The sequence below is a fragment of the Protopterus annectens genome, chromosome 4.part0 (assembly GCF_019279795.1).
Source record: "Protopterus annectens isolate FY-2018-M chromosome 4.part0, PAN1.0, whole genome shotgun sequence".
NCBI classification, from domain to species: domain Eukaryota; kingdom Metazoa; phylum Chordata; order Ceratodontiformes; family Protopteridae; genus Protopterus; species Protopterus annectens.
In genome coordinates this window covers 129,989,311-130,016,916 of record NC_056733.1, presented here as the reverse complement: position 1 = coordinate 130,016,916, position 27,606 = coordinate 129,989,311, and the positions used below count along the sequence as shown (strand labels likewise).

At 44.5% G+C, this 27,606-nt stretch overlaps 1 protein-coding gene across 1 annotated transcript in view; it reads right to left on the bottom strand.

Annotated features, from left to right (window-relative positions):
* Positions 1 to 27,606, bottom strand: part of LOC122800226 (dynein axonemal heavy chain 17-like) — a 17,083,451-nt gene that overhangs the window by 9,969,270 nt on the left and 7,086,575 nt on the right. Inside the window, exon 27 of the mRNA XM_044069720.1 lies at positions 20,977 to 21,225. Within this exon, the coding sequence (XP_043925655.1) occupies positions 20,977 to 21,225 (249 nt within the window). The remainder of the gene's footprint in view (positions 1 to 20,976; positions 21,226 to 27,606) is intronic.

The window sequence follows — 27,606 nt, the reverse complement described above, 5'->3', positions numbered from 1 at the left end:
TCTGGCACCGATGCGCTGGAGTGGCTCAGTGGAGGAACAGTGACAGGGTGTACAGGCTCAGTAGGCTCCGGAACCAACTGGGACGGAGCTGAAAGTAAATTTGCCAGCGCCGTTGTCTTCAGGAGTCTGCACACCACTCTTTCAACATTCTCCACAGAAAGGCTCCTCAAGGACCTGGAGGATAAATTGGGGGACCTAGACTGCTGAAAAATAAGCGATCTGAGTGTCGGAGAAACCGGACGAAGTTCAGCTGACCGGCGCTGAGGCACAGACTCAGTTATCGGCTCCGTAAGCCTTGGAACTGAAACTGATTGTTCCACATCAATAACTTCTGTCGGCCCCGAAACCAGTGGAGCCAAAGAGGAGGTAGTCGATTTGGCAATTTTCTCTGGCGGCTCCAACGACACCGAGTGAGTGGGAGACCACTTTTTAGTAGGTTTAACTTTGTCTGTTTTGGAAGATGGAGACTTGGAACTAGAAGAGGAAGAAGAAGCCAATTCTTCCTCAAAAGAATGCTTTAAGAGGCCTTTCAATATAAGTTTGTTCTTTCCCTCTTGAAGGACTCGAGGACTAAAAGCATGGCAAAAGGAGCAAGATTCTTGAAGGTGAATAGCACCTAAGCAGTATATGCAAACAGTATGCCCATCTGTCAGGGACATTTTTTGGACGCACTTGGTACATTTTTTAAATCCTTAAGGCTTGTGGTCTTTTGAATCTTTAGACATATCTGACACCAAAATACAGTTACGAACAGTACAGTAAGAAAGAGAAAGCAGGAACTACCTCTAATTCAAACGGTTAGCTCTTAAGAAACAACAGATAGATAGATGGGTCCCTATCAAATGATAGAAAGCTCATTTGATAGAAACTCATTTCAGTGACACCATAAGATAGAAAGCTCAAAACACTGAAAACTCATTTGACTGAAACTCAAAACACTGAAAATGCTATATGCCCTTTTCCCCACGGTAGTGCGATCCTGGAGTTAGTATATATAGTTAGGTTGTGTGTGGGGGGACACAGCCCCCCACAATGGGGGGTGTGGGGGGCATAGCCCCCCACATAGTTTATGTAAATATTGTTTTCTCCAAACAGTTATTCATTGTAGTTATAAGTATCCATGTGTAGGGTTTAAAATGTATGAAGTATGTGGGGGCTATTACCCCCACACCCCCCATTGTGGGGAGCTGTGCCCCCCTGACTATATATATATACTAACTCCAGGATCGCACTACCGTGGGGAAAAGGGCATATACATTTTCAGTGTTTTGAGTTTCAGTCAAATGAGTTTTCAATGTTTTGAGCTTTCTGTGTTTTGGTTTCAGCCAAATGATTTTCCATCAAATGAGTTTTCTATCATTTGATAGGGACTCAGTTAGACAGCGGACTAGGTCCTCAAACTTAAATGGGCCTAGCCCTAAAAGAAGAAACAGATCAAGGACTAGGTCCTCTAACTTAAACGGACCTAGCCCTTGGAGACAAAATAGCTTAGAAAGGAGAGACATAATTAGGCAAGACCAAGTTGCAAACAAAACCAATAGCAATGCAGGGATACACAGCAACCAGCCTGCGGGAGAACAGCCAATAAAAACAGCAGAAAAAGAGCAAACAATGCCATACAAGGTCTAAAACAGACACCAGACAGTAAATGAATACTAAGTAAGCTGAATACAACTCTTTTAAAAGCTATAAATTGAGTATCAGAAAAAAATTTCACTTTGCCACAGCCAAGAAGAAGCACAACTGAGCTCAGCGAGTAGTAAGCAAGATCTGGGATATGTCAGTGGTGCATGATGGGATACCTCCTTGCCACGAGACAGCCAGAAGACTTTGAGCTAGAGATTTGCCGAGTTGGAGGTGAGGTTTGGCTCCGAACCCAAGTGTAAGAATGAAGGCGAGATAGGACTACAGAACATTAAAGATTTACAACATCAGATCTTTCTATTTCCCATCCACTCATCAAGATTTCTCTTAAAGAGGGCCAGTGAGGTGCTCTGCTTGACATGTATGGGAAGTCTATTCCAGAGCATGGGCAATCTCTGGGTTATGAAGCTGTCCCTCCAGCATGTTCTGTTGATTGTGGTAATGAGGCTGAGGTCTCTGGAACGTATGGTGCAGAGGGATTGTGATTTCTTTAGCTGTAACATTTCTAATAAAGCTGGGTCAGACATGGCTTTGTAAGTGAAGCAGAGATCGCCTCTTAGTAGACGATATGAGACAGAGAATTGCTGGAGTTTTTTGAGTCTGTCCATGTAGGACATGTGTTTAAGGCCTAGGATCCGCTTTGTGAGGTACTTTTGTAGCCTTTCCACCTGTTGCATGTGTCTAGTGAGGTACATGCCAAATGGGGCATTATACTCGATGATTGCTCTAATGAGGGAAGAGTAGAGAGAGATGATGGCCTCCTCCTCCTTCCTGGATGCACAACCCCTGGTAATGAGCTGTGTCATATAGAAGGACTTTCTGACCACAGTGGCAATGTGGTGGTCGAAGGAGAGGTTGCTGTCAACCTGTGTCCCCAGATCTCTTATAACGTCTTCAGTGTTCAGTGGGCTCCCATCAATGTGGTAATTAGTGGGAAGTGAGTTTTTCCCAAAGGGGATGGCGATGCATTTTTTGGCATTAAGCTTAAAGCCATGGTTTCAACACCAGTCACTGGTCTTGGTGAGGCCTTTCTGTGGGATGTCTACATCACTTGGGGAGTTAAAAATGGCTCCCAGCTTGCAGTCGCCTGTGAACTTAGTCAGTCAGAGTCCCTCCGTGTTGGCATGGATGTCTGAGAAGTAGATGCCAAACAGGAGAGGACCCAGGACTGATCCCTGTGGGACTCCACTTATGACTGGTCGGCAGTCTGACTTGGAGTCTGCTACTTTTACTGAAATTCTGATAACTGCAGCTGTGATGCTTGGAATAGTGGAACAGAAAATGTGAAAGCAGGGAAGTACACTGTGTATGAAGTTATGTTTTTTTGGAGTCTCCTTCTACTCTTTGACACAGTGATTGAACAGTTAGTATATATATATATATATATATATATATATATATATATGTATATATATATATATATATATATATATATATATATATATGTGTGTGTGTGTGTGTGTGTGTGTGTGTGTATATATATATATATATATATATATATATATATATATATATATATGTGTATATATATATATATATATATATATATATATATATATATATATATATATATATATATATATATATATATATATATATATATATATATATATATATATATATACATATATATAAAAGGTGGAAGTGTGGGGGTGCATCACCTTCACATCTGGGACTACAGAGGGCAAATTCCCCACACAAGAATGGTTTTAAAACTTAACACTAAGATTTAAAAATCTGCTGCCATTTATCTGAATCACTGATTACTATTATTTGTATTACTATTATTTTTTGTAGTGTCTGAATTGACAGAATCAGGTCTTACACTTTTGATAAAAACCCAGTAACATGCTGATAAAAAAATCTTAATTCTACAAGTATAAGAAGGATGTGGGATGTCTGCTGGAAGGCCATTTGGTCAAACACATTTTCAACCAGAAAATGTTGAAAGTGTGTCATAAAAATTCAGACAAGAGAACTGTTTGCACAGAAAGCAAAACTATCCTGGCAGTATCTCTGCAAAACAGTATGATAAATTTTGGAGTACATAGTCTTGAGGAGTTATTAATAGATACTTGGTTGAGACAGTAAGGACCCAGTCATCTAGATATGGAAACACTCAGAATCCCTGCAGTCTGAAGTGAACTGCTACCACTGCCATGCATTTGGTAAACACTCTGAGGGCTGTGGAGAGACCAAAGGGCAGTGCTCTAAACTGGTAGTGATTGGCTCCCAGCCAGCAGTGTAAGTATCTCCTGGACTGTCTGTTCATTTTTATGCAATAGTATGCATCCTGGAGATCTATAGAGCACATCCAGTTATCCTTGTGCAGGAAAGGAAAAATAGAATGAACTGTGACTATCCAGAACTTGGTACACTGAACTGACTTGTTCAGAAGGTGGAGATCCAAGACTGGTCTCCAGTCCCCTGTTTTCTTAGGCTCTAAAACGAATCTTGAGTAAGTTCTGGATCCTTTCTGGTCTGGGGGACCTCTTGGATGACTTTTTTCTAACAGCTTTTGTATTTTTGAAGCTGCCATTTTCCTTTGCAAGCTGTAATAGTGGAGATTTCAAGACTGGGGAACGGCTCCGAAAATGGAACTCTGTCGGTCCCAAGATCACAATTGGAACCGAAGAGGGAGACTTCTTGGACCCGAAAGCCTTCGGGTCCAAAGATGAGTCCTTTGCCTGTTTTTTGCCAGCTCTGTAGGTGAAGTAGAAGAATACATCCTCTTACCTGACTTTTCTGATCTGGAGGACGGAGATTTCTCTGTAGTTTTAGAGGTACTCTGATTCCCTTCCAAAGCCTCAGAGAACAGGGTTTATAACAAACCTCTCACTATGAGTTTGTTCCTTGTTTCCATCAGTACCCTGGAACTAAAGGCATAACAGAAGAAACAAAACTCTCGAAGGTGGACAGCACCCAAACAATACACACAGCTGGTGTGCCCATCAGTGAGAATGTCTCGCTTCTTATAGGTTCATAGGTTCATACTAGGCTATCTGCCCTAGGGCATTTATAAGCCTAGCCAGAGTTGTGTGGCTTTCACCACCCCTTAGGTTGAAGAATACTATACCCATTAGTTTGCCGTGTCTCTGTCCAGCAGTGATACAGAGATGATCCCCGGGGTAAACCTACGATCTCCCATCCACTGGTCAAGATTCCTCTTGAACAGAGCCAGTGAGGTGCTCTGTCTCACATGGACCGGGATTCTGTTCCACAGCATAGGGAGTCTCTGGGTGATGAATCTGTCCCTCCAGCACATCCTATTTATATCCGTGTTGAGGTTTAAGTCTCTTGCTCCTGTGGCTCTGGTGGATTTGGATTTTTTGAGGTGGAGCATGTCCATTAATTCCGGGTTGGACATGGCCTTGTATGTCAGGCACAGGTCACCTCTGAGCAGACGGTATGCGACTGAATAGAGCTGGAGTTTCTTCAGTCGGGCAGCATATGGCATATTTTGAGCCCCTTTATCCTTTTGGTGAGGAACTTTTGGGGTCTTTCCAATTGCTGCAGGTGTCGGGTAAGATACATTCGAATGGGGCATTGTACTCAATCATTGGTCTGATAAGTGAAGAGTACAGGGGAACAATGACCTCCCTTGATCTGGATGTGAATCCCTTCATAATCAGGTGGGCAATGTAGAAGGTCCTCCTAACCACTTTGGCAATGTGAGTGTCAAAGAAAGGTTACTGTCAACTTGGGTCCCCAGGTCCCTGATAACCTCTTCTATGCTTAATGGATTGCCACCTATGTGGTAACTTGGGGTTACCTTGTTTTTACCAAAGGGTATGACTATACATTTTTGGCGTTTAGCTTAAGGCCATGGCTCTGGCACCAGTTATCCGTTTCTATGAGACCTCTCTGAAGGATATCTGTGTCTGATGGATTTTCAACTATGGCGCCCAGTTTGCAGTCATCTGCAAACTTTGTCAGCCACAATCCTCCTATGTTTGCCTGCACTTCTGAAGAGTAGATGCCGAACAAGAGGGGGCCCAGGACTGAGCCCTGTGGGACACCGCTTGTGACCGGCTTGGAGTCTGACATGGCACCAGCAACTCTAACCCTGTGGGTTCTGTCCTTGAGCCAGTTTGCAACCCATCTTGTGACATATGGGTTTACATTTAAGCTTGTGAGCTTTTCTATGATACCCGAGTGGGGTATTGCGTCGAAAGCTTTTGCAAGGTCAAGGTAGGTTGTGTGAACTGCCTTACCCTCATCAATGGCCTTGGTGACTGTTTCAAAAAAGTCGACCAAGTTCAAGAGGCATGATCTGCCCTTGACAAAGCCGAATTGGGTAGGATCCAATGTCTGTAGGTCCCCTATGTCTTTATTTATGAGTTCCATTATGATCCTCTCCATAGCTTTGCAGATCAGGCTTGTTAAGCTTATGGGGCGGTAATTACAAGGGTCCGTAGAAGCACCGCCTTTGTGGAGTGGGACCACAGTTGCCGTACGCCACTCTTTGGGTACGTATCCTGTGGTAAGGCTAAGATTAAACAGCAGCCTTATGTGTGGGTTTAGTTCCTCATTGAGTTCATGTAGCACACAGCCGGGGACACCATCCGGTCCCATTGATGCTGTGTTTTTAGCTTTAGAGAGAGCAGCTCTCACCTGGGCATTTGAGATGATTGGGAGGCTACACTCTACTGGGATAGATATTTCTCTTTTTGGGGGGGAGGGAGGGGAGAAATTTTCACTGAACCTGTCTGCCAGTATGTTTGCAATGTCTGTGGGTTCAGTGATTTTTGTATCATTTTGGACTAATTCTGAGCATATCTGGGAGTTTCCACCCAGATTTCTAACATAGCTAAAGAAGGCCTTATGATTGTCTTTTGAGTCCTTGGCGATTTTTCTCTCAAAGTTGGCCTTGGATGATTTTATGAGTGATCGTAGTTTTTTACTAGTATTGATCAGAGATGTCTTCCCTTTTAGGGATTTTGCTCTATCTTGTAGTAGCTTTCTCCTCTTGTTGTAAAGTTTGTTTATGGCTGGGGTCCACCAGATCGGGCTTGCCTTTGGTGGAAAGGGTCTTGATTTTATTTGGGATTGCTTGATCCATGCAATCCTGGAGGTGCTCATAGAAAGCATTTGTAAGGGATTCAGCAGCGTGGGTTGTGGTTTCCAATGGCTCAGGGGCCTTGAAGGATACCACACCAGTCTTAAGAAGTGTGAAGTTGGCTTTTGAGAAGTTCTTCACTGTGGTCTTTTTTGTTGGGGGTGGGGGCGGGATGTGGATCTCCAGTGAGATTGGTTTATGGTCTGATCTCACCAATGAGGGATATACTTCCGGTGTGGAGCATTATGTCCCCATGTTTGTGATGATCAGGTCTAGTATATTTTCACCTCTTGTGGGAATGGTGACAAGTTGTTCCACAGCATTTGAGTTTATGAACTCCAGGAACCTTTGGGCTAGGGTATTGGGGCTTGAGTAATGTTCCCAGTCTATGTTTGGGTAGTTGAAGTCACCCAATATGATGGTGTTTGGAGAGACATTTATACTCTCCAGTGTCTTCAGGAAGGCTGTGTGGGGTTCCTGAGTTTGAAACGGTGGCCTGTAACATGCTACAAACTGTAGAGCAGTTTTGCCTATAGTTAATTGCACCTGAATGGTCTCTGATGCTTCGTGAGTTGCCACCAGCCTGGAGGTGTGGGTATCCTTGATGAATATGGATACACCCCCTCCTTTTGTGGTACGGTCTGGGTTTTGGGGCCGGAACGCATGATATGAGGTAAAACCTGATAGTGCCGGGGTGCTCTCAGGAGCCTTGAACCAGGTTTCAGTCACAGCACAGACATCAATGTTCTCCATACTGAGGAGGGCTTCGAGGGCGTGCATCTTGAGATTTAGACTTCTGGCATTGAGCAGCATTACCCTTAGTTTTTTCCATTATTGTTTTCTAGGGCGGTGGGTTTAGAATTTGAGCCTTGTCTAAAAAGGCACTATGGGGTGGCAAGAGCCTTTGCCAATATCCGGAAACCCAGGGTGACAGATGCAAGCCGCCCTTGCGAAGCAGCGTGGCTTGTCAAGCATGTCATTCCAGGCAGACAGACATTGGATCCCCTTAGAATGACACCAGAAATTAAGCCAATTATTAAAACTGATCATTTTGTCTCTGTATTGTGGCATCATTCTTGGTGAAGGTAGGATACTGCTCAGGGTCAGGGTCATACCAGCCTGGGCTACATAATCTGAGAGCTCCTTTATGTCTCTTTTCATGTAGTCCAGGGAGGTACGTCTCAGGTCATTCACACCGGCATGGACAATGACTGAGTCATACTTGTACTTGCTGTGGAGTGACCTGAGTGCTTGTGTTATGTGGCGGATTCTAGCCCGACAGGCAGCTTACTGTGACCCTCTCCTTGTTCAGTCTGGTGAGTGGGACGTCAGTGTGTCTGACTATGGAGTCACCTATGACAAGTGTGTCTGGCATTGTGTTTGGCCTTAAGGGCTGTGACTGATTTGCACACTTACTTTGTGATCTATGTGTTGCTTGTGTTATGTCATGAGGTAGCAGTTGTTTGGGTGTCTGCTTTGGAGGCCTCTGCTGTTTTGGTAGATTTTTGATCAGTGCCTCCGAGTATGTCTTTGTGTGTTTATGTGTTTGATTTGTAGTTGTGATAGTTCTATGTGAGACTGGGTTTATGGTGTGTGTGGTTACCTTCTCCTCCTGTCTGGTTTTGCCAGTCCTGAGTTGAGAGAGCTCAGCCTCCAGTTTGGCTATATAGTTGCATCTCTCGCATGTATTTCTGTTTTGTGGGAGGAGGAGAGGGTTGTCTGTGTACATGAGGCAATTGTAACATTGCCTCAATATTCCCAGATTCACCAGGTGAGCAGGAGAGGACGCTAGCAACTGACCCTTTGACATGCTAGAAGAAATGAAAAAGTTTGCTGTGTAACTGAGTCAGAAAGGACCTATAGGGAAGTGGGTACTCAGGGGGGTTTTAAGCTAGTGAAGTACTTTGTATAATATAGAAGTGCTTTACCTGACTAAAAAATGCTTTAGGAACAAGTGCTGAGATTTACAGATAGAGAATAGACTGTTTAGATTACAAGTAGAACAGTTCTAAGGGAAAAAGTGAAGAGCAGACTTTACGGAGCCAGAAATAGTTTAACCTTGTTTAACCGGCGCTGCCCGATGGTGCTCTACTGGCAACTCCGCGCTAAATGCAGAAAAGGCAATAAGTCAGTAGTACAGGCTAGCACACTTTAGTGGGCAGCCAAACAATTAAATTAAACAGCAAACAAACACTTTTCAACTTGAATTAGACTAATTTCGACTAAAATGTACTTTTAAGTGCAAATAATAAAAAATGCAGTAAATAACTATGAAAACAGTTAAAGCTTGCTCTAGGTAAGCAGTAGAAGGTAAAACAAATATAAAAAAACAGCAGGATACTTAATCAGGAAAGCAGTCGCTTTTTTCAGTTCTCTGTAGCCAGGAAGACTCAACAGGACCACTTGGAGCTGTGCCTGAGCAATACGGCTTCAAAAAAATGCCAGAGGCAGATTTTAACCAGGGAACTTCAAAAGAGCTAGAAATGGTCCAAAATGACCAATTACTACAGCTTCTTGTGCTGAGGTCACTTCCCTCAAGGACAGGTAGGCTATTCAAGGCTCCCCACTCCCACTGGTGAGCTAAGAAACTTCCTTCTATCCAAGTAAGGCAATGGACAACACAGGAACTACAACAGAGCCCAGGATACAGCAAGGCCTGTAAACTGGTCTAACTAGTTTAGGAGAGGCAGGAAAACAAGGAATATTTTTTTGTTTTTAAATAGAAACACACAGAAATGCAGAAAAGGCAATAAGTCAGTAGTACAGGCTAGCACACTTTAATGGGCAGCCAAACAATTAAATTAAACAGCAAACAAACACTTTTCGACTTGAATTAGACTAATTTTGACTAAAATGTACTTTTAAGTGCAGATAATAAAAAATGCAGTAAATAACTATGAAAACAGTTAAAGCTTGCTCTAGGTAAGCAGTAGAAGGTAAAACAAATATAAAAAACAGCAGGATACTTAATCAGGAAAGCAGTCGCTTTTTTTCAGTTCTCTGTAGCCAGGAAGACTCAAAAGGACCACGTGGAGCTGTGTCTGAGCATACCAGGGGATAATACCACTACCAGAAAAAACAACTACAATATATATACACACACACACACACACACACACACACACACACACACACACAGCACACACAGCACACACACACACACACACACACACACACACACACACACACACACACACACACACAGACACACACACACACACACACACACACACACACACACACACACACACACACACACACACACACACTAAGGACAGTTAACAGACAAAACTAACCTTACTACTCTACTACAGAAAAAAGGGAAGACACAGTTCTAACTAAAAATGAACCGACTGTTTGCTACAAAGGAAAGGAAAAACCCTCTAAGTTAAATGGGTCGAAAGGAGCCCTCTAACTTAAACGGGCCCAAGGGAGCCCTCCAACTCAAAGGACTACCCGAAGAAAGTAAGAAAGGAGAAGGCAAGGAAAACTAGTCCAAAACTCTCTAACTTTAACGGGTTTGGCTGGGATAGTGAAAAAAAATGTCAAACAGGCCTAGTGGTAGACGATGGCCACCAGAAAACCCAACAACAATGACAATGAATAATCAGAAAGCACAAGATACCAGTCCTAATGATTTACGTTGTTAAACTACAACAACAATAACTATTTTAAACAAATTTTAAACCAGTTTTGCAAAATTATAAGGAAGAAAAAATTCCACTTAGTCAAAAGCCTGCGTCGAGCACCCGATCTTGTTTAGCGGCAAACGAGATCTGAGTAATTTTCCCTGAGTATGATGGGATAGTGGAAGCTCTCGAGCTTTTGTATAGGCTGAGTTGGAACTGATTCTCGGTTCCGAACCCAACCAGCAATGAATGAAGGTGAGATAGGACAACATAACATCTCACTACCATCTCGAAGGCAGAATGCTCCAGGGAGAAAGAAACTGCTGGAGCCGAGAAGGCGGGCTTCTGGGCCGAAGGTTCCCTCTGACCCAAGACACCACCCCCGAAGCAAGAGTCAGAGCCGACTTACCAAATGCAGAGGTTCCGAGTAGGAGAGACAGCTCTGATAACTTCAGATATGACTCTAACCCCTTGGATCTGACAATGAAGCTTGGGCTCTAAGACCCCTCCAACTCTGACACACTCGGAGCTGGTATGCTCAGAAAAGATTTCTGATCCGAAGATAAGGGTATCTTTGGATCAGAAGCAGAAGGCATCCAGATACTCACTTCCGAGGGCTCCAAAACCAAAGAATGGATTGGAGTAGAAGCAAAAAGAGGTGGAGTCATACTAGTCAAGGCCTCCAGACCTGTTGGGATAGGGGCCAGGAGAACTCCCTTCTGAATTTGTGTTGAAAGAAGCTTCCTCATGATTCCATCCAAGTCCACTTCTGTGAGACTTCTGGAGGAAATGGAAGAGGTGATGGAGGCAGAGTGACATCTTTTTAGAAATGGCAAAGGAAGCCAATATGGGACTGGATCCAGACATGATGAATATCTGGTCCTTGAAAGTGTTTTTGGCTCCAAGGGAGTAGGATCCAAAGAAATGGACCTGGTGTCTGAAGTGGAAGGATCCAACGCCTTGAAATGTGTCACATCTGAAGATTTTTTAACTCTTATTTTTCAGCTCCGAGGTTGGATCCAAAGAAGAGTGTGAAGAGCCAACCTGATCAGAAGACCTTTTTTCTTGCCGCCTTTTTGTCTAACCTGGAGTTTGAATTCCAGAAAGAGATTATGAGAAGGCTGATGGAATAAGGCCTTTAAGACTCAATCTGTTTTTCTGGTTCACAAGGGCTCTTAGATTAAATGATTTACATATAGGACAGTCAGCCTGTAAATCCTCAGGTCCCAAGCAATATACGCACAATGCATGGTTGTCAGACAGGGGAATCTTGTGCCCACATTTACCACACTTCTTAAAACCAGAAGGTTTATCTGCCATGACCCCTCTAGCAATAATACAGCAACTAGAAACTTTAAAAAGAAGTTATGTACTCACCATAATGTTCCATCTGAGTAGGCAACTTCATTTGTCAGCAACCTGTGGGTAACGGATCCGACCTGGATCCGAGCCGGCAGCTTTCCAAGCTAGAGATCTGAGCTGCAAGCTCCTACCCCTTACCCATAATACCCTGTGACCTCCTTCCATTCCTCAGATCGCGTTTGCCCATCTATATAACCTCACAACCACAAACTAACAACCTGAAAAACCCTAACCTAAGGATTAACAAAGGACTTGATAAACCATCCTAGGGTCCAGGTAATCCAAGAACCAGGTTTGGGGGAAGGAGGGTGGGTCAGTTGCTGACAAATTACACAAGTTACCTACTCAGATGGAATGTTATGGTGAGTACATAACTTCTTTATCTGAAGTAGTTAACTTCATTTGGTCATCAACCTGTGGGACAGAGTCCCCAGCTACCAAAAACTTGGGAGGTCCTCAAGGAAGGATATTCCGGAGCACTGCAGAGTCAAAAGCTGCCCTTCCTCTGGGCACTAAATCCAATTTATAGTGAAAAATAAATGTATGAGAGGATGCCCAAGCAGCCGCAGAAGAAATGTCATCCAAGGGAACTTTAGACCAGAATGCAGCAGATGTAGTCATAGAGCGAGTAGAATGAGCATGAAACCCTGTAGGCTCTGGTAGACCAGATAGTTTGTATGTGAGCAGAATACCATTAGAAATCCATCTGGCCAGAGTCACCTTCGAAACTGGCTTATTCAAGAAGGATTTTGCAAAGCTTCTGTCTTATGAATGAGTCCTTAATTAATCAGTTCTTATTTCTGCCTGACTCAGAACAGAGAGAGCTGTGGTCCCTTTTGAAGTTTTTGAAGCACAATGGTTCTTGGAATTCAAAAATTCCAACGCCCTGGATCAACTAATCCATAGTCCCACCAGGGGCTCCAATATCCTAGACCTGGTCATTACCAACATGGGAAATCAATGCTACATACCTATGGTCACCCCCTCATTAGTCAGGTCTGACCATAAGCTAATCACCCTTAACATCCACATCCCACCCTCACCCCCCAGTAAAGAAACCACCATAAAAAACTTCTCCAAAGCCAACTTCATGCTACTCAAGTCAGAAGTGACAAACTTCATGACACCCATTCAGACGGGAACTGAAAGTTCAACTGCTGAATCCTACACTAAGGCTCTGTACGAGCACATCCACTAATGCATGAATCGTGCCATCCCAAATAGAACCAAAATGCTCTCATCCAAAAAAAGGAAGCCAATCTGGTGGTCCCCTGCCATAAACAAACTTTACACCAAAAGGAAGAAACTTTTGCAGAAAAGAGGAAAATCCCAGGATGCAAAAAACTCCCTTACTAGCCTCAGTAAGAAACTGAGATGCCTCATAAAATCCTCCAAAGCTAGTTACGAAAATAAAATTGCCAAAGATTCCAAAGACAACCACAAAGCATTCCATAACTATGTCAAGAATCTAAATGGCAATGCTCAGATCTGCTCTGAGCTAAAACAGAATGGCATTAAATATACTGATCCGAAGGATATTGCCAATATCCTGGCAGATCGATTCAGTGCCAACTTCACCCCCCTCTCACCCCCTAAATGGCCCATCTCAATACCGGAAGATTGCCAAATTCCAGTAATAACAGCCACACAGGTACAAAACGCACTCTCTAAAGCCAAGAATACAGCATCCATGGGACCAGATGACATCCCGGGCTGTGTACTACATGAACTACAATATGAACTGGCACCTCACCTAAGTGTCATGTTTAATCATAGCCTCACCTCAGGTTTCGTGCCCACTGAGTGGCGCAGAGCTACAGTTATCCCAATCCACAAGGGGGGATCCACCTTGGATCCCGGAAACTACCGTCCCATCAGTCTGACAAGCCTTATCTGCAAGGCCATGGAGCGTATTATCATGGAACTTATAAACAAAGACATTGGCAACCTTCAAACACTGGACCCCACCCAGTTTGGGTTTGTGAAGGGCCGATCTTGTCTCCTGAACCTGATTGACTTCTTTGCATCAGTCTCCAGAGCCATGGACAAGGGTAAGGTGGTCCACACAGCCTATCTGGACCTTGCCAAGACCTTTGACACCATCCCTCACTCTGGAATCATAGATAAACTTACTAAGTTGGGCATTAATCCCTATGTCACCCAATGGGTTGCTAAATGGCTTACTGATAGAACCCACACTGTAAAAGTAGCTGACTCCAAATCCAGCTCCAGACAAGTGACAAGTGGAGTACCTCAGGGTTCAGTCCTGGGGCCGCTCTTGTTTGGCATCTACTTCTCTGAAGTACAGGTCAACACTAAGGGACTCTGGCTAACAAAGTTTGCAGATGACTGCAAACTGGGAGCCATTATTGAATCCCCAAATGATGTGGATACTCTACAAAAGGGCCTTACAGAAACAGATGCTTGGTGCCAGAGCCGTGGGCTCAAGCTCAATGCCAAGAAATGTATTGTTATCCCCTTTGGGAAAAACATGTATCCATGAATTACCATATAGGTGGCAGTACACTAAACACAGAAAGTGTGATAAGAGACTTAGGGACACAGGTGGACAGTGGTCTCACCTTCGATAACCACATCGCCACAACAGTCAGGAAATCCTTCTATGTGGCACACCTCATCACAAAGGGCTTTTCATCCAGAAAAAGGAGGTCATTGTCCCACTGTACTCATCCCTCATTAGACCCATTATAGAATACAATGCCCCATTTGGTATGTACCTCTCAAGACATCTGCAACAACTGGAAAGGCCTCAGAAATACCTCACTAAAAGAATCACAGGCCTAAAGCAGATGCCCTATGCTGACCGCCTTAAAAAACTGCAGCTATACTCTGTCGTATATTGCCTACTCAGAGGCGATCTCTGCTTAACATACAAGGCCATGTTAAACCCAGAGCTGTTGGACATGCTACACTTAAAGAAATCCCAATCCCTCAGAGCTACACGCTCCAGGGATCTAAACCTTGTCATCACAATAAACAAAACATGTTGGAGGGATAGGTTCCTGACCCAGAGACTCCCCAGACTCTGGAATAGATTGCCCATACATGTCAAGCAGAGTGCCTCTTTGGACCTCTTCAAGAGGAACCTTGACGATTGGATGGGAGAAAGGAAATTCACCCCAGGGATCATGTCAGTCGCCCTGCTAGACAGGGGTCCAGGAAAGTAAATAATGTGGGAAGAAATAGCCAGGGAATTGTTATGGCTAGGCTTGTATAGGCCCTAGGGCTGATAGCCTAGTACCAACCTATGAACCTATGAACCTATGAAACAAAGAGCTGATAAGACTTGCGGAAGGCAGCTATTCTGTGTAAATAAAAGCGTAACTGTCTATGAACATCTAACAAATGAAGTTTGTACTCCCCTTTGTTTTGATAGTTAGGGGAAAAAAACTGGGAGATTAATGGACTGATTGATGTTCGCCTCGGAGGCCACTTTGAGTAGAAAAGATGGGTTAGTCCTGAGAGACCCTGTCCTTATGGAAAACAAAATATGGGGGCTTAACACAGAGGGCCTGAAGCTCCGACACCCTCCTAGCTGAGGTAATAGCTACCAAAAAGGCAGTTTTCCATGACAAGAATTTCAAATCAACAGAAGCTGCAGGTTCAAAAGGTGGTCCAGTCAGGGCCTGAAGGACCAAAGCTAGATCTCATGGAGGGACGGAGTTCCTAATAGGAGGTCTCAAGAGAAACATACCTTTCAGAAAGGTCTTACAAATCTTGGCGGAAGCGAGGAGATTGAGATTGTCTCTAATGTGAAAATGGGAGATGGCAGCCATTTGAACCTTTACAGTAGAAGAACTGGCCCCTTGCTGAAAAATATGAGCCAAAAAATCGAGCACTGCTGGGATTGGAGCAGTGAAAGGGTCTAAATTCCTATGAGATGCCCAAATGGAAAACTGCTTCCACTTACTATTGTAAATCTTCCTGGTAGAAGGCTTATGCGCCGCTACCAGGATAGATTTAACTGCGGACGAGATACCGGGAGTCCTAGCAACTAATGGAACTGGATCAGCCAAGCTGAGAGCTTCAGATCGACCAGATTCAGGGGTTCCAATCCCGAAGGATGAGATATCAGATCGGGGATGGGATCCAAGATCCAGAGAGGAGCTATAAGATGAGACCGTAGACATGGGAACCAGGCTTGACGAGGCCAGAATGGGGCTATGAGGATAATCTTGTTCCCCAACCGATGAGCTTTCTGTAAGAATTTTGTCATCAACTGAAGAGGAGGATAAGCATAAAGAAGACCGGGTGGCCAAGCATGGACTAGAGCATCTCTGGGAGATTCCCCCGGAGGGGGGATTAGAGTGAAAAACTCGCTTCACTTCACGCTGGAAGGCAACGCGAAGAGATCGCAGCAAGGCTGACCCCACTTGTGGAAGATCTGTTTCGCTACTAAAAGATTCAGAGACCACTCGTAGGGCGAGAGGATAGTTCGACTCAGTTTGTCTGCTAGGATGTTGGACCGACCTGGAATGTATAACAGAAAACGGTTGGTGGATATCGCCCAGTCCCAAACGTTCAAGGCCTCTCGGCAAAGAGGGTAAGACCTGGTTCCCCCCGTTTGTTAATATACCAGACCACTGACATGTTGTCTGACTGAATTGCAATAGTCCCTGGAGGTAGAAAGGCATAAAAGGCTTGCAACGCTAGAAGGACTGCCCTCATCTCCAGTACATTTATATGCAGAATGGTCTCTGTCTGAGTCCACGTACCTTGGACAGTTCTGCCCATGTAATGCCCCCCCCCCCAAGGCGGGAAGCGTCCGTGGTCACCGTGGCTTGGGGTTGTGGCATAACAAACAGTTGTCCTTCCCAAAGCTCTTGAGATTGGAGCCACGACATGAGGGAATTTCTGCAAACTCTGCTGATAGGAATCGTTAAGTCCAGTGGGTCGTGAAGCATGGACCACTGAACCTGCAAAGTCCATTGGAGAACCCTCATGTGCAAGCGAGCTAAGGGAGTGAGATTGATTGCTGCTGCCATGGACCTTAAAGCTCTCAGGACCAACTCCGCTGATGGTGCAGGTGACTGAAGGAGGGCTAGAACGTGTAGAGTCAAACTGCAAAGTCTGTCTGATGTCAAGAAGGCCTTGGTCTGAAGCGTGTCTATTCTGGCCCCTATGAACTCCAAAATTTGAACAGGTTGAAGGGATGACTTCTTGAAGTTTATGGTGGTCCCCAATTGGGATGCTAATAGTAGGAAGCAATCCCTGGCTAAGCAGAGTAGATGCCTGGTGGAGGTGGTAAACAGCCAGTCGTATAGGTAAGGAAAAACAACTGCCATGAGCTTGGTGAACACCCTGGGGTCTGTGGTGAGACCGAAGGGTAGGACCCAGAACTGGTAATGACTGGCCCCTAGTTGAAAGCAGAGGAACCTCCTGGATCATCTGTCCATGAGAATATGATAGTACGCATCCTTGAGGTCTATGGAGCACATCCAGTCCTTCTCCTGCAAAAGGGGCAGGATGGATTGAAGTGTGACCATCCAGAATTTCTCCTTGGCAATGAAGAGGTTCAGGGTTGAAAGGTCGAGAATTGGCCTTAAGTCCCCCGTCTTCTTTGGCACCAAAAAGAACCTGGAGTAATTGCCTAATCCGGACTGGCCTGGGGGGATGTGCTGGATGGCTCTTTTTTATACCAGCTTTTTTATTTCTAAAGCTGCAGCCTCCCTCTGACTGGGTGGTACATCGGGGAGGTGCCTCAACTGAGGAGGTTGGTTTATGAAAGGGATTGAGTAACCTCTGGATATTATTTGAAGCACCCAGGGATCTGTTGTGATGGACTCCCATTGAGCCAGGTGCTTTGAAAAATGCCCCCAGACTGCCTCCAGAGAGGATCAGTCGGGCAACCCCTCTGGGCTGCTGCGTGGGTCAGTCAGAAAAAGGTTCCCGAGACCCAAAATGTTTCGGCCCCCTTCTGCCTCTGGGCCGGCGTCCACCTTATCCCCCTCTGCCTCTGAAGGACAAAGGGTCCGGAGCGTAACGGGACTGCTGAGACTTCTGGAACCACATCTTCTTTTGTCCTCTCTGGTTCCTGGAAAAGGATTTTTGAGGAGCTGAGAAGCAGATTCCGACGGCAGACAGCGTCTTCCCGTCTTTCTCGCTCTGAACCAATGTGTCTCGGATGGTCTTCCCGAACAGGGTAGAACCATCAAAGTGTGTGTTCACGAAGGACGCCTTGAAAGGTTCCGAAAAATCACAAAGCCGGAGCCAGACGTGAAGCCTTAAGGTGATGCCTGACCAGCTGGCTCTAGCAGCTCCTTCTGTGGCATGGGAGAGTAGCCACATAGACATGTTTGATACAGATTTCAGAGTGGCCATGCGAGCCGAGAAGGTCCGTTTGCCCTCGGCCGACATGGACTCAGGGGGAGACTCAGCGTATTCTTTCACCAGATCCCGCTGAAGTCTAATTACATGGGCCAAATAATTCAGCGCCCTTATGGAAAAGGTAGCTGAAGCAAACATCCGCTTCCCGATACAATCCATCATCCGAGACTCCTTATCAGGAGGATGGACCGAGGAACTATCCTGAGCAAGTTCCTTCTTAGTGGCTGCCGCCACCACCATGGCATCCACCGGGGAACCCTTACTCCAAGCCATCCTATCCGTGGGGGGACTAAGAATCCTATCTGGCCTCCTGGGGATTGGCTCTACAGTGTCCGGTTCCTTCCACGCCCTGGTAATGAGGAGGTCATCCAGGGGGTCGGCCGGAGGGGACACCCAAGAGGTAGATGGGCCTACGTCAAACTCCTCCAGGAATACCGACTCGCCCGAGGAAGGTTTTTGGGCTGAACACACCCCTTTTGGTGAAGCATTTCCATAATGTCTCCAAAAGAGACTTCTTCGGGGGGGTGACCTGGGGGAACCTTCCCTTTCCTCCAAATCGGTGTCCTCCCTGAGGGACTCAGGGGAATCCCAGTACCTCCTCTTACACTTACGTTTGGGAGGGACCTCCTCGGTGGGGCTGTCTGAGGAGGGTTCACCAACAGGGTCATGTTCTGCCAGTGGAAAGGGCTGGGGCGTCAATGCAGGCTGTCCCTGGGACTGGATGAATGAAGACACGCCCAGCTGCAAGGGAGTGGGGGCGGATCCCAAAGAAAGAGTAGGGGTCTCGAACCACTCGAGAGAACCCTCTCCGCCACATCGAAAGCCGAGGGTGAATCAATCTATCTGGGCTCCATGGTTAACACCCTCAGATCTGGCGTGGAGATCGGCATCGGAGCTGAAGCACTCAGACCCAGAGGGAAGCGTGCTCTGACCAAAATGGAGCCGAAGACACACTGGCCCCCTCGGATCCGACGCATGGCTCTCGGCCACGAGAGCTCGGATCCTAAAAGGGATCCGACAAACTCGAGGGCATGGCCAGCATTGAGGTAGCAATAACCATCGGCGCCGACTCCCCGACTCCAAGACTCCTCGGATCCAAAGGCTCTGAAATCCGATAGTGGATCGGAGAAGGAGCTATCGGGGCAAAAAGTGGGGCTGAACTCCCCCTTGGAGGGGGGAGGCAGCAACATTCCCATCTGCAGTTGGGTTTGGAGAAAATGACGCATCATCCAGTCCATATCAGCATCGGAGAGGCTATGGGTTGATCTTGAAGAGGCCACTGAAGCTGGCCGGGAGGGCCGCCGTGATGACCCCGAAGATGGCCGGGCCTCCTCCTCTGGCTCCAGGGAGAAGCGTGGAGAATGGAGCCGAGGGGAGAAAGGCCCGAAGACCTTCTGGGGCGATGAGAGCACTTTGGCAGGTAGGGCCAAGGGGTCTGAGTCGGCCCGCCGTTTGTGGCTTCTGTGCCTCTCTTTCTCCCTCTCTCTCTCTCTTTCCTCTCTCTCCTATCTTTTTTCGATTCCCTCTCTTCCTGGGAAGAAGTGGGAGGTTGAGTCTCAGTCAGGGGAGGGGGGACAACAGGCTGAGCAGCCACAGCCATGGCTGTAGCCACCGAGGGAGAGGAGGAAGAAGTCAACTCTGCGGGTAGGAATCCCACCAGAATCAGCTTATTCCTCCTTTCCCTCAGGGCCCGGGGGTTAAAGGCTGCACAAATTTGGCAACCTGAGGTCAGATGAGGTACTCCCAGGCAGAGGACACACTGAGTGTGGCCATCCGCTGGGGATAGCTTATGGCCACACTCAGTGCACTTAGAAAAGATGGCCTTTGAGGCCTCGGCCATGATACCTAACACAAACATGCCAAGGGCCTACTAGGGGTTAAACTACGAGGGAACAAGGGAGTAAAGCTAAGGGATTTAATCTAAACTAACCACACACACACAAAAAACTATTAAAGACGTTTTTAAGAAAAAAAAAACCTCACAAATCGCCTGAAACGCTCGGAGCTCAAAAAATCATGCTTGACCAAGCCGTGGCAAACGAGATCTAAGGATTGGAAGGAGGTCACAGGGTATTATAGGTAAGGGGGAGGAGCTTGGAGCTCAGATCTCTAGCTTGGAAAGCTGCCGGCTCGGATCCAGGTCGGATCCGATACCCACAGGTTGATGACCAAATGAAGTTAACTACTTCAGATCAAAAATTATACACTAAGAAAAAAAGGAGAGGAAAAACTTGAAAATGGTAAAAGACTACCAACAATGGTAATTGAAAATATACCACTAAGGGGAAAAGGAAAATATACCAACAATGGTAACTATTAGAAATGACTGACAAACAATAAGAATAAAGGGTAAAGGGAGGATAAACTTTGGAAACAAAATAAATAACAATGAAAAACTATCATTTTTGAAATAGAAATTACACTCAAGAGCTGTAGTGACTACATCTGTTCCCAAAGGTGGCAGATGAGATCTGGAGAAGGAGGGGAACTACAGCATTGTGGGAAAGGGAGGGGCTCGAGAGTTTGTGGTTTCCATGAGCTATAGAATAGAGGCCAAGTGGGATCCGGGGATCAGATCCAAACCCATATGTTGAGGAATTAATGAAAACTGACAACATCATATCTATAGCCTGTCTGAAAAGAATTTGACTACTACTACTACTACTACTACTACTACTGTCTAAATCAATACACAGTCAGTTCTTCTTCTGAGAAAGCTTGTCCTCTACACAGGCCTTACAGATCATGAATATTCACTAGACTAGGTTGCAACACCTTCTAACAGACCAACATTTCTTTTCATCTGAGATTGTCAGTACCTTCATGTGTAGCCTGACCACTGGCATGTAAAGGTGAAGGCTCACTTTCTCGCTTTCATTTTAAGTTTTTGTTTTAATAATATGATATATTGCATTACTGATACAGTGTACCTACCTTTGTGGCCAGCATGAGTTGTTGCCAGTGCCTTTCTCTGATTGATGGGTTCTGTAGCTCACTTACAGCTCGAAGAGAAGTTATCAGGTTTTTCAATGTGCTGTCCAATCCTAAAAATACATCCCATGCTTTAACCTCTTTGTCCAAGCTTCTTATATCTTTGGCAAATTTCTTACAGTCCATGTCCATCTGCTCAACATTAATTTTTTTCCACTGTGTTGTCTTCCATGCATCAATGCTTGTTCTAACCTGAAAGTAGATTTTAATGAATATGCATAAATGTGTGCACATAGATGTATGCACGCACGCACGCGCACACACACACACACACACACACACACACACACACACACACACATACACACACATATATGTTGTTAATTTATGCCCATACTTTCTACAAACGTATGCATAAAACAAGCATAACTGTTTGCTTTCCTGTAAAAAAGGTTATGTACTCACCATAGCATTCCATCTGTGATATCCATTTTCATTCTTCCTCAACTGATGGGTTTTGGATCTGGTTTGACCACTTCTACCAAATCATTGGATCCAAAGCTCTCAAGCCATTTACCTGTATTAAAAAGGTAATCCCTTTAACTATATTGCCCCACCAACCTAACATAACCCAGATCAAGTTTGCTGCCCATAGAGATAAAAAGACAACATCTTAAAACAGTTAATAAAGATAGAATTAGGAAAAGGAGTTGGAGATCAAACAGGGAACAAAGTTCCCGAGAGAATTCTTAGGTCCTTCCAGAAGCAAAGGAATGGGAGCAGGTGGGCAGGAAGTTGAAAAAGAATGAAAATGGACAACACAGATGGAATGTTATGATGAGTACATAACCTTTATATCTGATATTGTCCTTTTCTTTCATTCCTCAACTGATGGGACAGAGTCCCCAGCAATTCAAATCTTGGGTGGCCCTCATGGAAGGATATTCTGCAGTACTGTGTAGCCAAAGGCAGCTCTGTTCCTGGAAACCAAATCCAATTTGTAATGAGTAGTAAAAGTCTGAGCATTAGTCCAAGTTGCAGCTGCCCAAATGTCATCTATGTAAACCCTTGACCAAAATGCTGAAGAGACTACCACAGACCTTGTGGAATGAGCTCTAGGAGGCTCAGCCAAGGATAATCCTCTTTTACTATAGATAAAGGAGATACAGTCAGTAGATGTGGTATGAATTATAGCCTGGTAATGCAGGGGTGCTCTCTGGAGCCTTGAACCAGGTCTCTGTCACTGCACAGATGTCGATGTTCTCCATTTTAAGGAGTGTCTTGAGTTAGTACATTTTGAGGTTTGGACTTCTAGCATTAAGTAACATTACCCTCAGATTTTGCTTGCTTGTACCTGTTACGGTGGTGAATTAGTCATTTGAATCTTGCCTAAAAAAGGCACTATAGGAGTGGCAAGAGCCTTAACCAGTATCCGGAATCCCAAGGGCGACAGGTGCAGGCCATCTCTAGCAAAGCATCGTGGTTTGTCGATCATGTCATCCCAGGCAGACAGATACTGGATCCCCTTAGAATGACACCAGAAGCTTAGCCAATTGCTGAAGTCAATCATTTTGTCCTTGTACTGTGGTATCATTCTAGGTGATGGCAGGATGCTACCCAGGGCTAGGGTATACCTGACTGGGCTACAAGATCAGAAAGCTCCTCCATGTCTCTTTTCATGTAGTCCAGGGAGGTACGTCTCAGGTCATTCACACCAACATGGACAATGACAGAGCCATATTTGTACTTCCTGTGGAGGGACCTGAGTGCATGCGTTATGTGGCGGATCCTGGCACCTGACAGGCAGCTGACAGTAACTTTCTCCTTGTTTAGCCTGGTGAGTGCAACATCAGTGTGCCTGACTATAGAGTCACCTATGACTAGAGTGTTGGGTACGTTGTTATGCCTTATGGGCTGTGGTTGAGTGGCACACTGATGGTTGAGTGGCACACTGAGTTTGTGGGCTATGTGTCATTTGGGTTGTGTTGGGGGGGGTGGAGGTTGCTTGCCTTTGTGCTTTGGAGGCCCCTGTTGATTGGGTAGATTTTTTTTTGAGAGCCTCCGCGAATGTATGTTTGCGTTTTGTGTTTCTATGTGTGTGTTTTGGCGGTGTAGGTTTTGAGGGACTATATGATGAGTGTGGTGTGGTGCAAGTGTTTACCTTCTCCTCTTGACTGTCTAGTCCAGTCTTGGGTGAAAACAGCTTTGCTTCCAGTTTGGTTATATAAGTGCATCTCTCACAGGTTGTAGTGTTGGGAGGTAGGAGGAGAGGGTTGTCTGTGTACATGAGGCAATTGCTGCATTGCCCCAAGATGCCCAGATTCATCAGGTAGACAGGAAAAAACACCGGGAGCTGACCCTTAGACATGCCTGGATAGGTGCTTATTTATTAAGTACTAAAAACTGTTTTCCTCTAGACTAGTGAGGAAAGTTGAGTGCTGTAGTAAATTGTAGCTTATTTAGTGCTTACAATGAGTTCTGAACAAGTGCTGAGCTCAAAGAAACAGATATGACTACTGAGACTAGAAAACTGACTAGTTCTAAGAAACAGAATTAAGCTATAAGACTTCCCTCCAACACAGAAAGGATTGGGGGCTCAGAAGCTCACAAACAGTCCTGGATACAGCAAATCTGTATCTGGACTAGACAATTTATAGGAAAGGTAGGAAACAAGCTTAGAATAAACAGTACACAGCACACTGAAACTTCCCCAAAATGGCAGTACTTTGCTAGATAATTCCTTACAGTGCAAGAAACACTCTGTAATGGTGGCACTTTGCGAATAGACAAACCCAGCATAAGAAACTTTTCGAAATGGCTGTACTTTGATTGTACTTGACAAAATAGTTGTACTTTGCACACAAATAAACTTTTCAGAATACATGCACAGTAATAAGCACACACTGCAAGTACTTTTACACACTTTGAGGTACTTCGAATAACTCTAGTTGTACACCCTTGATATAATACGAAGTCGTAGTTATGCCAAAACACAGCACTTTGCCAATAAACAGGCAATCGCCTTGCTTATTTATACTTAATGTACCCTTTTTACTCTTATTATATTTGTTCTGCTCATTTAATCTCTTTTCATGCCCATTGTACTTTTCTCATGCTCATTTTACTCTAAACATGCATGTTTTGCTTTAAATATACTCATTTTACTTTTCTGATAATTGTTTTATCAAATATTTTAATCTTAAACATTTTGTTTAATTAATAAACCTTTTGTGCCTCTCGCATGTTTAATTATAAGGTTTGTGCCCTTGTAGTGCTCCTTTTTCTCTTTTTAATGAAATAAACTGTTCATGCAAGTTTTCATTACCTTTGGTTCTTTCCTGTCTCTTTTTGCTCGTTTCTCTCAGTTTACCTTCACTGTTATCTCTGCAGCTTGTTGCCTCCAAATATCAATCTCTGGAATCCTGGTTCTGACACCATGTCGCTCTTCCAATCAGGATGTAATAGACGAGGCTTTGTGGGTTATGTTCAAGCAGCTTTATTATGTATAAACAGATTACAACTGAAACTTACTAACTTTAACTTAGGTAATTTATATACAAACTAGCTACATTCATTCTTACATGCTCACACTCTGGCTGCACTTTCAAAATGGTACAGAGTATAGCACGTGCCTGTTATATATATATATGCACGTTCAGTCCTTGATATGCTTCTTAAAGGCACAGCACACACTCTGTTATACAAGGGGTATTTAGAAAAATGAAGGCACAAATTACATAAAAATAAATGGAAACTGTGTGAACAATACATGCATAATAATTCCATAAAAACAGTACAATAAACCAAGCAAAATGTATTAAAATAATATCATCAGTTCAGTAAGCTCTTTCATTTCCTTATATGAGAATTCTTTGGACTGAATAACGTAATGCTAAAAACACATTTAAATACACAAATAGTCACATGGAAAACACCCCTTTTCAGGCACATTAATGTTTTAACCCTTTCCTCTTCAGACAAACAACAAAATATTCCCTGTTGTTCAATCCTGGTGGATAGCAAGCATTTCATTTTACCTGCCACAGATATTCAAACCACCCCAATTCATATTCCCCATTAAGCAGTTTGTCATACTCTTATATTTGATCCAAAACCATAAACTTGTAGTTTACCAGGCATTTACTAGTCTTATAGTGTTTATCAAGTGGGCGGCCATGGTGGTGCAGCGGTTATCGTTGTCGCCTCACAGAAAGAGGTTCTCCGGTTCGATCCTCGGCTGGGGTGCCTTCTGTGCGGAGTCTGCATGTCCTCCCTGTGGTCGCGTGGGTTTCCTCCAGGCGCTCCGGTTTCCTCCCACATCTCAAAGACATGCTGTAGGTGGATTGGACACTCTAAATTGGCCCTAGGCATGAGTGCGTGCATGTGTGTGCCTTCCGTGGAAGGTTGGGCGCCGGGCTGGCAACTCAACACTGCAAAACTCCACTGCCAATCATGAGCAGACATGTGATCCGCTGTGGCGACCCCTAACCGGGAAAAAGCCGAAAGAAGAAGAATAGTGTTTATCAAGTGCATTTTTGTCATCCCCCAAGTGAATTGTATACTTGTGCTCATATATTTGTTTATATAATTCTCTAGTGGTACGACCTATATAAACAGACATGCAGGACCTACAAACTACAAAATATACCACAAATTTTGATTTGCAAGTATAGCATCCCTTAATTTTAATATTATAATCATTAATACTATATTCTTCTATACCAGTGGAAAAAAATCACAAAAGTTACTATTATAACATTTAAACATACCTGCCTTTGTGCATTTTGCTCTAGGCATGCTTAACTTTAATTGAAAATAATTCTTAAAGCTCTTCCCCCTCTTTTGTACAACCACTGGGTGCTCCCCAACAACCTTGTTTACTTCCAGACAACGTCTTAACATTTTCCAATTATTAGTTATATATTTTTTATAGCTTAGGTTCATAGGTTGGTACTAGGCTTTCGGCCCTAGTGCCTATGCAAGCCTAGCCATAACAATTCCCTGGATATTTCTTCCCACAATATTTACTTCTCTGGACCCCTATCTAGCAGGGCGACTTGACATGATCCCCGGGGTGAATTTCCTATCTCCCATCCAATCATCAAGGTTCCTTTTGAAGAGGGCCAATGAGGCGCTCTGCTTGACATGTACGGGCAGTCTATTCCGGAGTATGGGCAGTGTCTGGGTCAGATACCTATCCCTCCAGCATGTTTTGTTCATTATGATGACAAGGTTTAGATCCCTGGAGCGTGTGGCTCTGAGGGATTGGGATTTCTTTAAGTGGAGCATGTCCAACAGCTCAGGGTTTGACATGGCCTTATATGTTAAGCAAAGATCGCCTCTGAGTAGACGATATGCCACAGAGTATAGCTGGAGTTTTTTTTAGACAGTCAGCATTTGGTATCTGCTTTAGGCCTGTGATTCTTTTAGTGAGGTATTTCTGTGGCCTTTCCAGCTGTTGCAGATGTCTTGTGAGGTACATACCAAACGGCGCATTATACTCTATAATGGGTCTAATGAGGGATGAGTACAGTGGGACAATGACCTCCTTTTTTTCTGGACGAAAAGCCCTTCGTGATGAGGTGTGCTTAGTCATCAATACTGTTACTTATTTGCATGGACACCATATAGTTGACCTCTTTGGGTTTTATAGCCACACAATTTCCTTGTTTCCTCAAATTATATACTCCAGTGAATTTCTCTGTCACTAACCTGGTGGGGTAACCACTACTTACAAATGTATTACATAAAATGGCACTTTCATTCAAAAAAAATCTTGATCTTTTACTGTCAGTTAGCTCTCATAAGTTGTCCCTTCACAATATTTTCTTTGTTTTTTTTTTTTTGTTCTTTTTTTTTGGGTGCATACTCTTATAATCTCTATATGCATTGTTTTAGACTTCCTTCTTAAATATGTGGTTATTAATTTTCCATTCTCCTTGAATACTGTTACATCTAAATAAATAGAAGTTATGTCCTTACCATAACGTTCCATGTGGAGTGTTCATCTCGCCTTTGTTCTTACACCTGGGTTCGGAGCCAATCCTCGGCTCCGTGTCGGCCGCTTGGCAAAGCTCTGCATCGAGAAGAAGCTCGAGACCAACCTAACTCCCACAATCCCCCTCTGCCTTTACCTCAGATCTAGTTTGCAAGCAAACCAGAAGTGAACAGAAGAGAGTATAACACATTCATGTCAAAGAAGAACAAACACAGCTGAAAAGTATATAGCCACAACAACTGTTCAAGGCAGAAGCAGGAGAACCAAACCAGACACCTAAACTGGACGTTCTTCCTGAGGGTGGGAGGGTGGGAATGTAAGAACAAAGGCGAGATGAACACTCCACATGGAACGTTATGGTAAGGACATAACTTCTATATGTGAGAGTGTTCAATCTCGCCGTTTGTTCTTACACCTGGGTAGCGTCCCTAGCTCCATGTTCCTGAGGAACTCACGGGAGAAAGTTCCTGAGCACAGTGGAACCAAAGGTTGCCCTGTCCCTAGAAATCCTGTCTACTTTGTAATGAGTAATGAATGTATGTGGTTTAGACCAAGTGGCAGCCGCACAAATAGTGTCCAACGGTAGGCGGGCTGCATGAGCCAGGGATGTAGATACTGATCTTGTAGAGTGCCCT